The 12,909-nt window shown below is 33.3% G+C and overlaps 2 protein-coding genes across 3 annotated transcripts; one reads left to right on the forward strand and one right to left on the reverse strand.

Annotated features, from left to right (window-relative positions):
- The first annotated feature begins 256 nt into the window (after positions 1-256).
- LOC105125028 (uncharacterized) lies at positions 257-6,046 on the forward strand. 2 transcript variants are annotated; one of them, XM_011025304.1, is made up of 6 exons: positions 257-403; positions 1,212-1,297; positions 1,473-1,589; positions 1,722-1,861; positions 2,994-3,125; positions 5,729-5,838. In XM_011025304.1, the coding sequence occupies exons 3-6, from the start codon at positions 1,537-1,539 to the stop codon at positions 5,740-5,742; spliced, it is 339 nt and encodes a 112-aa protein (XP_011023606.1). In that variant the 5' UTR covers positions 257-403; positions 1,212-1,297; positions 1,473-1,536; the 3' UTR covers positions 5,743-5,838. The 2 variants fall into 2 exon arrangements, with proteins under 2 accessions (XP_011023606.1, XP_011023614.1); XM_011025312.1 differs by lacking the exons at positions 257-403; positions 1,212-1,297 and adding an exon at positions 5,978-6,046 and having other exon boundaries at positions 1,308-1,589; positions 5,729-5,786.
- Positions 6,047-8,809: 2,763 nt separating this feature from the next.
- LOC105125057 (MLP-like protein 328) lies at positions 8,810-9,846 on the reverse strand. Its single transcript, XM_011025348.1, has 2 exons — positions 9,597-9,846; positions 8,810-9,276 (listed from the first exon to the last, which is right to left on the reverse strand). Exons 1-2 carry the CDS (start codon positions 9,781-9,783, stop codon positions 9,011-9,013), a joined length of 453 nt encoding a protein of 150 aa, XP_011023650.1. The 5' UTR covers positions 9,784-9,846; the 3' UTR covers positions 8,810-9,010.
- Between the last annotated feature and the right edge of the window lie 3,063 nt (positions 9,847-12,909).

The following is a 12,909-nucleotide window of genomic DNA, read 5'->3' on the forward strand; positions in this document are numbered from 1 at the left end:
TTTTAAGGACTTTAAGTGTTAATATGTGTATAAAATTAAGGAAATAGAGTGTAATTTCCCAAACTATAATCTATAATAGGAAAGTGAAAAAAAAAATCAAACCTTATAAGGTTTTTACCATAAACTTTAATTTTGCAGAATATGTTTTTACTTCAATAATTAAATTAAAATAAAAAAAGCAAAGTTAGAGCGTGAACAAACGCAAATTAACAAGCGATGATCAGTCTCCGAGCTTTTCTGCGTTGTCCTCTCTGTTCTTCTGACTTTGAATCAGAAGAAACAAAAGCTTAAATTTTAAGACGTTGTTTGGGAAGAAATATTCGTGGCGGAGGATACTGTCCGCGTCCAGGAAGGAAAGCCAGGTACTCCATAACTTTACTCAACGGCGTCACCATTGTCTATGGCACGTTACTCTTTTTTTTTTTTTTTGAAAAAAAAATGATTCTCATAGGAGATGAAACAAATTGAAGAAGCTTGAATTTAACTTTTTTTTTTTAAAAAAAAAAAAACAATATTGCTGTTTTGACTAATTGTGATTAATAGAATAGTCATTCATTATACATTACATTCTATTTTATTTAAAATATCTAGATATTGAGGTGGATTTGACATCTGATTGCGCTAAAATATCCTGGTTTGTGATTGAGGATTTGTTGTTATTAATTGTACCTTGTTGACTTTAGATGGAAACTTTATATGCTTGCAATTATATAGATCCCATCATCCGTTTGAAATATCCTTGTTTGATTTTAGATGCATTGTCCTGTGTGTGGCCGCAACTTTGATTTTGTGATAGTTTTTGGTTTTATTTTTATTTTTTTGATATTGGAGCGAGTGACATTACAGTTGTGAAAGAAGTTGAAGCAATAATGGATCCAGCAGCTTTCACTGTTGTGAGATTTGTTGTATCAGCCATTCCATTCTTTCCATTTGCATTGCAAGCATAGGATGATGTTCGGACCCGTATTGCAGTGATAGAGTTGGGTTTTTGGGTTTGTCTAGGGTACCTAAGTCAGCACTTGGGCTGCACACATCAGATGCTGGTCGTGTTCACTGTAAATTTCTTGATCAGTCTCTACGTTGTGTCTCAATCCAAGTTTTTTTTTTTCTTGGTTTAGTTCGTAGATGTACTTAAAAGATACAAAATTCGGCATATGTTTGTGTATAAATTGATCAGGTAATTGTGGTTCCTTTGCTTGATGGTATGCTAGGAGCAACAGTTCCTGCACATACCTGGTTTGGAGCTCTCATGTCCATTGTAGGCCTTGCACTGGAATCCAGTGGATCTCCTCCCAGTGTAGGTGTTGATCCTTGTTTTTGTTGATTAGTGATTTATTGTTCGTTGCATTTGATGATGATCGAAGTGGAAGGACCAAGCATTCTTCTTATATTAATTTTCCTTCAACTGGTTTGAATAAAATAAGCTCGCTTTCAACCTTCTGTAATATTGGATTTGTATTTGCACATCCCAGATTGATGATCTCTTGAACTTCTTAACTGTGGTGTTTTTTGGTGTGCATATGCTTAGAACGGAACATGCATGGAGAAACACAAATAGAAAGAACTTATTACCTCTTCTTGGATACAAGGTGTGTTTACAGCGTAAATGTCCATAAGAAATGGAGTTTGGTTATCTTCACGCATGGTTTGAAGAAGTTATAGCTAATTGAGGTATGTGTTATTGCTATCTCCTCAACAATATGATATTTTGCTGGAGGCAGGTTTGGTGGTGTCCAAACTTGTGATCCGCCATCATGGAAGTGGGAAATGATATGGCATTGGATGACTGCATTTCCATGGATTCCGTCACTCTGCACTGGCATATTCTCAACTGGTTTGTGCTTAAGGAGAGAGCACAGAGGTGCGATAAATTGTTTTCTCAATTTGCCAACTTTCCGAAGGAAACTTCAAATTTCTGAAATAAGTTTCATACCGTTGTCCTTATTGTTCTTCCTGTGCTTTCTTGTTTGTCACGCTGCTTTAGTCCTGCATTTCAACTTACGTGAAAGAAGAAGGTAGTAAAGGGAAAGCACCTTAATGGGTGCTTAATTTGAGGATATGGCTGCATAAAATCATTCCAACTATCCAGGGCATAGACATCATGACTTTTCACACTCAGCTCTCATAAAGTTTGCCCCGATTAAATCTTTGAACACTCGAAAGTACATCCCCAGTTGTCTTTCCAACCCTGGTTCTGGGAAATTCCTCATTTTTACTTCGCTTGCAAGCGCAACCCTTTTGAAATGCACTATCCATCATTCTCTACCTTTGGCAGTTCTTCCCTCTAGGCCCGTAAAGTTTGTGTCTATATTAGTTAATGTGATTTATAGATCTTCTGATGTTAAAAAGTTTGTGTCTATATTAGTTAACGTGATTTATAGATCTTCTGATGTTGTTTGAAAGAGGACTAACGATGGCAGATTTCTTTTTCCCTTTTAATTGTTTGAAAGAGGACCAACGATGGCAGATTTCTTTTTCCCTTTTAATAGAAAATTGATATTTTTATTCTTTAATATTAAAGGCACCTTGGATTGTCCTTTTATTTAGTTTATTTTATTTTTTGTCTTTGATAATTGTCTGTGGGAGGTGTAGTTTATATTTTATTTGCCTTGTGGGTTTATGAATTCCTCCAAGGCTACAGTTAGTTCATTTGGGATTTGGTAATTCATAACAAAAAAAAAAAAAAAACAATTGCATAGAAACTTATTGTATTTTATAAGCGAGACAAATTTTAGATAATATTATTAAAGTTGTTATGTAGATTCAATTTCAGTTAAAATTAAATGTGAAATCTGTTTGGGAATGGAACTGGAATCTCCCAATTCTCAGTGACCCTAACGTTGCATGATGATCCTTGCCTCCGGAATGAAAGATCACTGGTGAGTTTAACCAAAATGGCTTCAATCGGATTTAGAAAATTGTGCTGTTTAAGACTTTTACTGTCAAATAAAAGTAAATGTCATCATAAGTTACTTTATTTATTAACTTCGTAGATCGCTGCAATGTTGATGTTTCAGCAACAGAAACTACAATCATTTATGGTTTGGAGCCATTCTGGGGTTCCGGATTTACATGGTTTCTTCTTGGTGAAAGGTGGGGTTGGATCGGGGCTGCTTCTGTGCTTGGTAAAATGTTTTGCCCCTGGCTCTTATTCGTTGTTAGTGTCTATCTTTTGATTTCCATACTTAAGCGCGGCTCAGGATATGCTTAGAAGATAATGTCAGCCAATCAGGTCTTTAATTTAGAATGCGCACTAGTCTTTCATTTGATTTCTTGGTCTTTCGATTAACAAGATTCTGCGCCCCAGTCTGATCTCCCCCCCCCCCCCCACCCTTTTTGCCAGTATTTTGTAAAAATTAATTTTAATATTAATATTTTTTTTTAGTGTAATAATTTAGTGAGATTGATATCTTATTTATTTTTATATTATTTATAAAAATTGAATTTCATTTAAAATTTAATTTTTTTATATTCAAAATAATTTTAAATATGATTACAATCTCTAAATTGAATTTAGAGCATGCCAAACAGCGCAGCTCGTGGTAGCTTGTTAGATGCATGTATTGTTACCATTGTGAAAGCCATATTGGGTCTCTCTGCAAGAGTTGGGCCCAGTAATCAAGTTAAAGCTTTGTGGCCCAGCTATATAAATAGTCTCCTCTTGTTTTCAAACCAGTTTTATATCAATTTTTATCTTCTAAATTTTAAAATCTTTATAAAGTATTTCTGTTCGTATTTATTTATGATTTTTTTCTAGATATAACTTCTTCTTTTTTTATGAGAAACAACGATATTCTCTTGGGGGAGGTTCAGAAGTTGAAGCAACCAACCAGTTGTCGGATTTTTTAATTTAGAGCAGAAATTAATTCATCATAATTAAATCTTTTTCTCATCACGGCGCTACATGCCATCATCGTGATCTCACTGCCACCACCAACGTAACCAATCGCAGGCCACAAACCGGCTCAATTTTAACCATTAAATGGCTGTTATCACGTAGGGTGAGAAGAGGAAAACGATAGAAACAACATTTAATATTTAATTTAATTGCTAAAATATTAGGTAAAATTGAAGTTGGGATAAGATAATAAGATTTATATCGGTTAAGACTTGAAAAGGCAGAAAATCCTCCATCAACAAGTTGCTATATATATTATATCGGTTACTTGTATTTTCATTTCTTTAATATATTTACTCATATCAAATCATCACAACATGTCTTGGATATGGAAAATCCTAGTGTGAGTGACGCTGTAGCGTCATCTGCTTAACTACATGCATGCGCATGGCATTTTTAATTTAATGGGGGCTCTATAATATCGATTATACAAGTTTGAAGATTTTTATAATTTCATTTTAATACATTACATGTCCTTTTTACTCATAGTTACAAGCTATCTCGATAGGGATTGCATGAATTTTACTTGCTATTTTTGTTAGTTGCTGGAGATCAATTTGCTGATAAAAGAAGGCAATAAGTGAACAAATAAATAAATCAAACAATTGAAAAGGTTTTTATGTTTGTCTTATATGAAAATCATGTCAACCCAAAATTTTAAATTATTTAATAAAATATTAATATGTAACTTGTATTATTTTTAACATATTTTCCCAAATAAAAAATCATTAAACTTTAATGCTTAGTTGACATTTAAAAAAATAATAAATTCAATGTCATTTTGCTAGGCCATTGAAAGAAAGAAAACTTCAAATTGGGTTTAATGGCCTTTTTATCCTCAATTGTGAAAGTTATGACATATTAAGGCTTATACTATTTTATCCTTGAGATAAGTAATAGCCCTTCCTTCGATTGGACCGTTAAGGTTAATAGTTCAAATTTTGATTGTTGAAAAAAAAAACCCTTTTAGAAGTTCATTTTTTGATATTTTGAATTGAAGATTTTTCATGCATGCTAATAAAGATTCAATGTACTCTCAAAAACAATTTCAAATTTTTTGAGGTCAGGAAATATTTCTTAATTTTTCTTAACCACTAAATATTTTTTAAAATTAAAAAAAAATAGAAACTAATTAATTTGGAATGATCCTAAATCTTGTTGGGGTACTGAAAAAATCATAGAAATTTATTTGTATAACCTTGGTTGTGATTCTCGAAATATTTGCACATTTAACACCTAATCAAGCTTAAAACATGTCTTTTTAACCGTACATTTAACATTTAACATTGGCTCTGCAAGATTAGCTGGAGACAGCCGTAGAACTCAAACCTCCAGCTGCGAAGTAGTTAATGTACATCATGGTGACTGGGAGACTGATGGCTCCATCAAGATTCAAAACTACACTGTCGGGCACGATCACTGCGAAGCAACAACTGCAGTTGAATTCACGTCTTTTTGGATACCTTTTGGAACAATAAAAATGCTTCAAATCACTAAAAATAACCCTTTTTATATCATCATAGATCATTTTGCTAACATTGCGGCCATAAGGATATGGTGAATGGACAAGACAATAACTCATTAAGTTCTGGAAAGGGATGCCTGGATGTTTACAGGGTCCCCTCCCTTCAGATGTGTTCAATCTCTGAGATAGGCTACTACTATTAACAATTATTTTTCTACCACTAATCTAATTTCTTAAACTCCATGCCTTAGTCAGCATGTCTAAATGCATTGGATATGAGAACATTGAAAGCTGTTTAAATTGTTGATTGTTATCTAATTTAATAATAATATTGAGACGTCCTTTTTTCTTTTTGCTGAATTCAGAACAATCTTTTTGAATCTCAAAGCACGTTCAGCTGTGATCAAGGACTCGTATAATGGAGTGGCCATTCTGTCCTCCGTATTTCCCTTGTGGATTTGTAGCGCGATGCTCTCCTGTTTTGTTTAAATAAAAAAAAAATATGAAGTATTTTCGTTTTTTATTAACTCTGAAGAAACTTTGTTTAATTACTTCGTAAAAAAACAATGATGTCTTGCTTGAGTTAGCAACTCATTATGGTCTCGTTGATGCAGGCCTTGTATGAAGGCGTAAAAGAAAACAGCACAGCTTCCCCCACAGCCTGTGTACATGTGATTCATGACTCCTCTACAAATTTTATATATATATATATATATTGTTGCATGTACGTGGAGTTACGATGATTGTTCATCTTTCAAAAAAAAACAAAATAATATATTTTTAATAAAATATAAAAAGATAAAATTTTTATGTATCTTATTAATAGAAAGTTTGAATGTAAGTTGTCACCTAATATTTTGATAACTAGAAATCCTAACTGATCTCAGAAATTAGATATGGAAACTAGTTGCGTAAAGAAAATATATTATCACCTCAAATATACTTTATCTAAAATAGATTACATTGTTTTTTCTGATAAAATCTAAAGTGGTGTAATGGTTTTTAATTGTTGTTCTATCTAAGGTTACAGACAATCCCTACTTAATAAAGAGATTCTTCTCTTAATGCAGTAAAATCTAATTATTTTATTATAAAAAAAAAATTAAATATCCAAAATACACATTACATGTAATGTCATATCCCGGATACTAAAAGATAAACAAAATAAAATTTTTGTTGTTTTTGAAATTTTAGCTAATTTTCTCTTAACTTAAATAAACTGGTTATTAAAACAAAAATGCATGCCAAAACATTGTTTTTGGTGTATGAAAAATACAATATGATTTTTTTAGCTTTGAGACACTTGGCCGCATGCACAAAAATAACTTTTTTTATTTTTTTGTATTTTTGAAAGTTTTGATGAAAATAAGATATTTTAATACTGAATTTGTATTTTTATGATGTATTTATTTGGAATGGGCCACCAAGACTCAACATAAAAATGATAAGCCAGCATCGACTCAACATACAACAAAATGGGCCAGCATTAACCCAACATGAAGCAGGGCCACACCGGCCAGACATGAAACAAGCTTGCTCCTGCCCAACATAAAATGAACTGCTCCAACGCTCGCCCCAAAAAAATGGGACAACACTGACCCAATATGCAAAATGGGTGAAGGCTAACCTATTATATTGGATGAAATTGAATAGAAAACGAAGTAGGGAAAGAGAGAAGAGTACTTGACATGAAGAGCGGTGGTTGTTGTTGTGGTGGTGGCTCACGGTGGTGGAGACGGTAGCCGGCAATGTTCCTCCTTCTTCTTCCTCGCTGTACAAAGGCAAGGGCCTTTGTTTTTTTATTTTCTTTCATTTTCTTCTTTTCTTTTCCCTCTTCTCTATTATATTCTCTCTTCTGTTCTATCTCTCTCTCTCCTCTTTGTCCTTTCAATCTTGGTCTCTCTCTCCTCTTTTTCTCTTTCTTAGTTTTTTTCTTCCCTTTCCCTTGTTTTTATAGGCAAAAACAAGGGGGGGATGTGGCTGGGGTGGCCACTGTGTTGCTGCCCCTCCACAATCCGTTCGATAAGTGGAAAGTGGGTTGTGTCGGTGTCTTTTTAAAGTCATAGGGGGAAGGGAAGTTGGTGAGAAACAAAGAAGAAAAACAAATTTTCTTTCCCAATTCTTTGCGTATCTAAGGGAAGAAGATGATGATGTCATTCAAAACAGCACCATTTCAGGCCTTCTCTTTTTTTAAAAAAATAGTGCATGAAACGGCGCCGTTTTGGTCAAAACGCGTTGTTTCATTTAAATGCAAAGGCGGCAAAAACATATTAAATTTTACATTGGTCCTTAATTTGTAATTTGCTCAATCAAGTTGTAAATTGAAATTTTAATTTAAAATCAATGAAATTACATCCCTGCCAAAAATTCAACATCGGCCTTAAAGTTGGCCACCTTTTTCACTTTAGTCCTTGGTTTTGAATTTATGCAATTTGACCCTCAATTGATCAATAAACTTCTAATTTCTTTAATTGGGTCTCTTACCGATTTTAATTCCAACCCCCTTACTTACGCATCTTTTTTATTTTGATCATTGGTTTCAGATTTCTTCAATCAAGTCCCTAATTAGCTATCAAACTTCAATATTTATGCAATTAAGCCCCTGATTTGACCAAATTAACTTTCAAAAATTATAATTTGACCTCAAAACTTTAATTTCTTCCAATTAAAGGTCAAATTGACTCCAAAATCAATTTTTCTTGCTATCAAGCTCTCCATAAATTTAATTAAACTTTCATTTAAATTTAATTGAGTCCATATACATCTGATTTTGGATTTTTCTTTCTCAAATTGAATTTTTTTTTTCAACAGAGTTGTCATCAGTCAATAAAATATTATCAAATTTTAATTTTTATATTTTTCATTCGGGGTGCGAAAATGAGTTATGACAATACACACACACACATATATATATAGATGTATATATACATGTATATATGTATTTGTGTGTGTGAAAAGTAAATTTGACATCTTCATATTGTTTGGTGATAAACCAACAAAATGCTGCATGGTTTTCATAAAATTGAATAAAATAAAGGAGGAACAAGGTCACGGTTATTATTGGCTATGCATCGTTTATTTTTGCAATTAAATATATTATCTATTCAAATTATAAATTTATAATCCTATTAAAATCTTGTATATGAAAGCTGACAGGAGTTTATCATTAGCATAAAGAAAACAAGTGAATCTGATGTATATAGTTTTTTAAAATTAAACCATCAAATCATATTTTGTACCTGTTATTCAAGTTATTTTAGGTTGCGTCAAATTAAGGATTAAGCCGAAATAATTTTTATACAGAAAATTAAACGGGATATTGAATCAAAAGATATCAATATTTACTCGCCAGTTCAAATTCAATGACAATACCAAATTATGGTTCCATCGGGTCTGAATATATAGTGACCATACACGAAACTATTTGAGCGAGACAAAAAGAGAGATGAAATAACATTACATATGAGGAAGCAGCCGCAGCTTTAGCTTCTACTTTTATTTAATAGGTTTGTAGATTACACAAAGGAAATACAACACACATTGATGCACTGAAACTCGTTGCGCGAAAGCTTAGATATATATTATACAAGTACTAGCATGATCACAAACATGTGATGCTTATTGGTCGAGATCGATGACCCCTTCCCTTACTCGGTGCAAAGGGCTTCGTCGATGTCTTTCGTCATATGAACCATAAAATCAACATAAATCTCCGGAACCGGGACTTCAGGATGGAGTTTCTCGTACTCAATGGTCAGTTTTGCCAAGCAGCCCGAGCCTTTGGGTGTAAGCTGCCAGATGGGCCTATAGACCTTGTAAATTTTCATGACATCTCCTTCCAAACCATTAAGAGTTATGGTCTTGTTCTCATCATCGAAGGAAACCTCCTCTTTAAATATCCCGGGTTTTCCTCCTATGGTTGCATTATGGCACAGAGAGTATTAGATAATAACATCGGTTGTTAAAATTGCACTGTTTACATAAACTGACATGGGCGTGCATTGGAAAGAAGCAGCAGCACCACCAATAAGAATACCTCTTTCCTTATCGCATGCAATTATGTTAAGAATGTTAAGAATTTCTGTCCAATGAACAGTCAAATTCTATAACCTTAGAGAAAAATTAAAGCAGATGCATGTAACTAAATTAACATTTGTGGTTAGTTCTTTAGCAGCTTTTTTCATCGAAGTAACAGAATTAAAAGAAAGCGTGCACGTTTTAGCATTGCCTTACCGATTGTGTACTGCCAAATCCTGATAGAGCCCGCAGTCTCCCAGTCACCTGCATGTACATCAACTCCTTGAATATGCTTGGAAGCATGTTTGGGAACATGGAAGGACTGGCTCCTCCACACTTTGTAGAACTTCTCTGCGGAGGACTTGAGTTCTAATGTTGTCTCAATCTTTCCATGTAGTGCCATTGTTTTCTATATCAACACAAATATTCTATGCACTCTCAAAGAAAATAATGACTGGGTAGAAGAGCTAGGTTGGACAGGCTTTATATAGAAGATACAAAGAGTGAGCCCTGGTTTCTGAGAGAAAAGTTGACGTGCCTTCTGTGTCTTTGTTTTGCTTTTTATATTATAATCGGGCCGCGTGATTCTCGTTTGGATTAATGATCTGTGCGTACCATCGTAAGCCTCATTAAACTGTAACTTAGGCAAATCTGATCATTTATGGTACGATGATATACCATACTTGCGGGATGGAACTTGATGTGCCTAGCAAAAAACAAACAGAGAAAAAGCCAAAGGGCATGATCCAGGCCAGCTGGACTGCTCCAATGGCGCAGCCTGGTTACGGAAGAAATCTGTATATTTTTTTGTACATTTTTTGGTATATTTTGATGAATATTTTTATATTTGTTTTTCTTTTTTATTGTTCAAATATTTTTTATTTTTTCTAAAAATAATCTCATAAGTTCTTTTGTTTTTTTCACACCATCCCATAAATTTTACATGTCTTTTTACTGTTTTATTGGAGAAGAAATGTGGTAAATCAAGTACCGTTTTCTAAATCAACCAAAAATTGTTGTGAGAATTTTTTTAATATAACGGCATGTCTTAACATCTCTAATCGTATTTTTTTTTTTTAAATACAATCACTTGCTGTGCCACCACCTTAAAACCTGTGAGCAGAGATTTTTTTTATAAAAATTAATCATCAAAAACAAATGAGGCAGTAAAAAACTTAAAACCTATCTAAAATAGAAGAAAACTTTTTTTCATAATTTTTATTTATTTATCATTAAAGTATCTATCTAAAACTTCAAATCTGGTGGCTGATGGCTGGGTAGGAACACAAGGTTTGATCAAATAAAAAAGGAGAAATATTGCTGGTATGGCCTGAATTGAATGGAGGGACCCTGTTACGGGCCATAATCCCACGTTATCGCGTGGTTTAGAAGATACCATCCAGCAACTGGAAAAATACAAAATATTTGACTTAATCTTGTACGATAATTATACACTAAGCGACCCTATTTTCATTTCCAATCATAACCCTTTAACCTTAATTTGAAGCATTCAAGAAAAAGGGCCATTGCACATCTGGATCATCGCAAAATCTGTCGGCTGTATGTATTTTTGGCCATGATATGAACTCAGTAATTTGTGCTGTGCAGGATGTGAATGCGTGCTAGTTAACGTGGATTATGGTCTGAAACGGCTGTTTAGTATACGTATGACAAGAAGAAAGATATCATATTTTGTCAACTAGGGCTAGTGCCAAAGCTTCAAAGAAATTCTATTCCAGCTGAGATGAGCATTGATGACAGTTGAACTGTCAAATCTACGTGACACGGTCCCCAATTGCTTCTGCAAGAGGACTGTTTCAAACTGCAAGCTCTCGAGGATCAAGGAGGGCTACTTTTGCAGATGACTCTCTTTTTTATATATGTGAAAAAAGAAGAAGATATCCAAAGTAGTGTTCTGGGGCAGTTTTATGGTGGCTGTGGATGATCTCCACTTGATTTTCAAGGCAGAACTGCTGAAGCGGTACTGCAAGACAAAGTAGCTTGTAGGCTTCCGAAACTTCCTTAATTCACCGAATGATCCTTCACCGAATGATACTTCACTATAGGCTTATTTTGCATAATCAATAAAAGCACTAAGCTTGTCGGTTAGAAAATTCCATTTTTATTTGAAGTTATCATTAGAGCATGTGATGCTTTTAATGCTAGGTAGATTCTAGTCACTTAGCAGTGGATTTTTTTAGTTATTTTTTTTGAATTCATCAAGAAACTCCACCCAATTTATGTTGAATTTAGATTGTATCTAAATGAGTTGTGACTTTTGTGGTGGATTACCCTCATTCTCTTATTTTGCTAGGTGTTCATGTATTTATTTTTTCATCTGTGATTACTTTTCAACATTTTTATCCTCGTTTACATCCAATATTCTGGGATTCTCAAATGGCTTGAAATTTAAATATAGAATTCATTAAAAATAACATATTAGTTTAGGTTTTCGAGTTAAATATGATTCCCATTGATCATGTATACAAGCCCTCACACACACATTAAGATCCTTAAAAGGACTCCCTAATACATATCTCAAAAACAAGTGATAGCATAGCCAATGATTCGGTTGAGACGAGTGGATATAACAAGTATATTTTGCATAGTCAGTGGTTTAATATGTATTGGCTAAGATGAGCGGTGTTGCTTGCCTTTAATGAGAAAAGTAGAAAGCTAATTGGACCAATCTTGAACGAAATATCATTGTAAATGATTAAATGAGTCGTAAAACATGGTTCTTGGGTTAGGAGTAGAAGACGGACACGTGTTCTTAGATGAACCTTCTTTTGTAGGAGTTGTGAGCTTTATTGTAATATATACTCATGCGATGAATATTGCCGAGCTTTGAATGTTGAAAATGCTTTTTTGGAAGGAGTGTTTAACGTGTTCAAGTGTTAGATTGTGTATAAACTGGTTGATTATCCAGTGCAAATCTTTCCAGCATCATATATTCTGACCGAATTAATTGTCCAACATTAACAATTATTATTATAACTAATTCCGTAAACTTATTTAGGTACAATTAAAATAGCATGTGTCTTTTATTGTAGCAGAGGTGATGTTAGGTAGCTGTTCCCTTCAATTTCATGTGGGAAATATATTTTTTCTAAAAAGCTCGTTCTTTAATTTATTTATTGTGAGTTTTTTCTTAAGTTATCTATAAGTTGTCGGCATCCATTATTAGTCATGTTTTCCCTGTAGATTCTTACAAAAAAAATATATAAAAAAATATTGTTGCAAATTGTAAGTAAAGATTCTTAAGATACTTGCACTCCTAGTACTAATTTATTCATGTCTTTAACCTCTAGTCGTAATTATGATTCTTTTACTTACAGTTCCCAGTACTCACATTTGAATTCATAAAGTATGGTACTTCTCTTTATATTTTGGTATGAAATACACTTCACCCAATATAGTTTATAAGTAAATTAAGGCTATAATTTGTAGTAAATTAATTGATCTATAAGGGATACTAAACTCTAAATTAAATTCCAATTGTAGATATCAAATTAATTCTATAATTTGT

This window comes from Populus euphratica, unplaced genomic scaffold, assembly GCF_000495115.2.
Source record: "Populus euphratica unplaced genomic scaffold, PopEup_1.0 scaffold1.1, whole genome shotgun sequence".
Lineage (NCBI taxonomy): Eukaryota > Viridiplantae > Streptophyta > Magnoliopsida > Malpighiales > Salicaceae > Populus > Populus euphratica.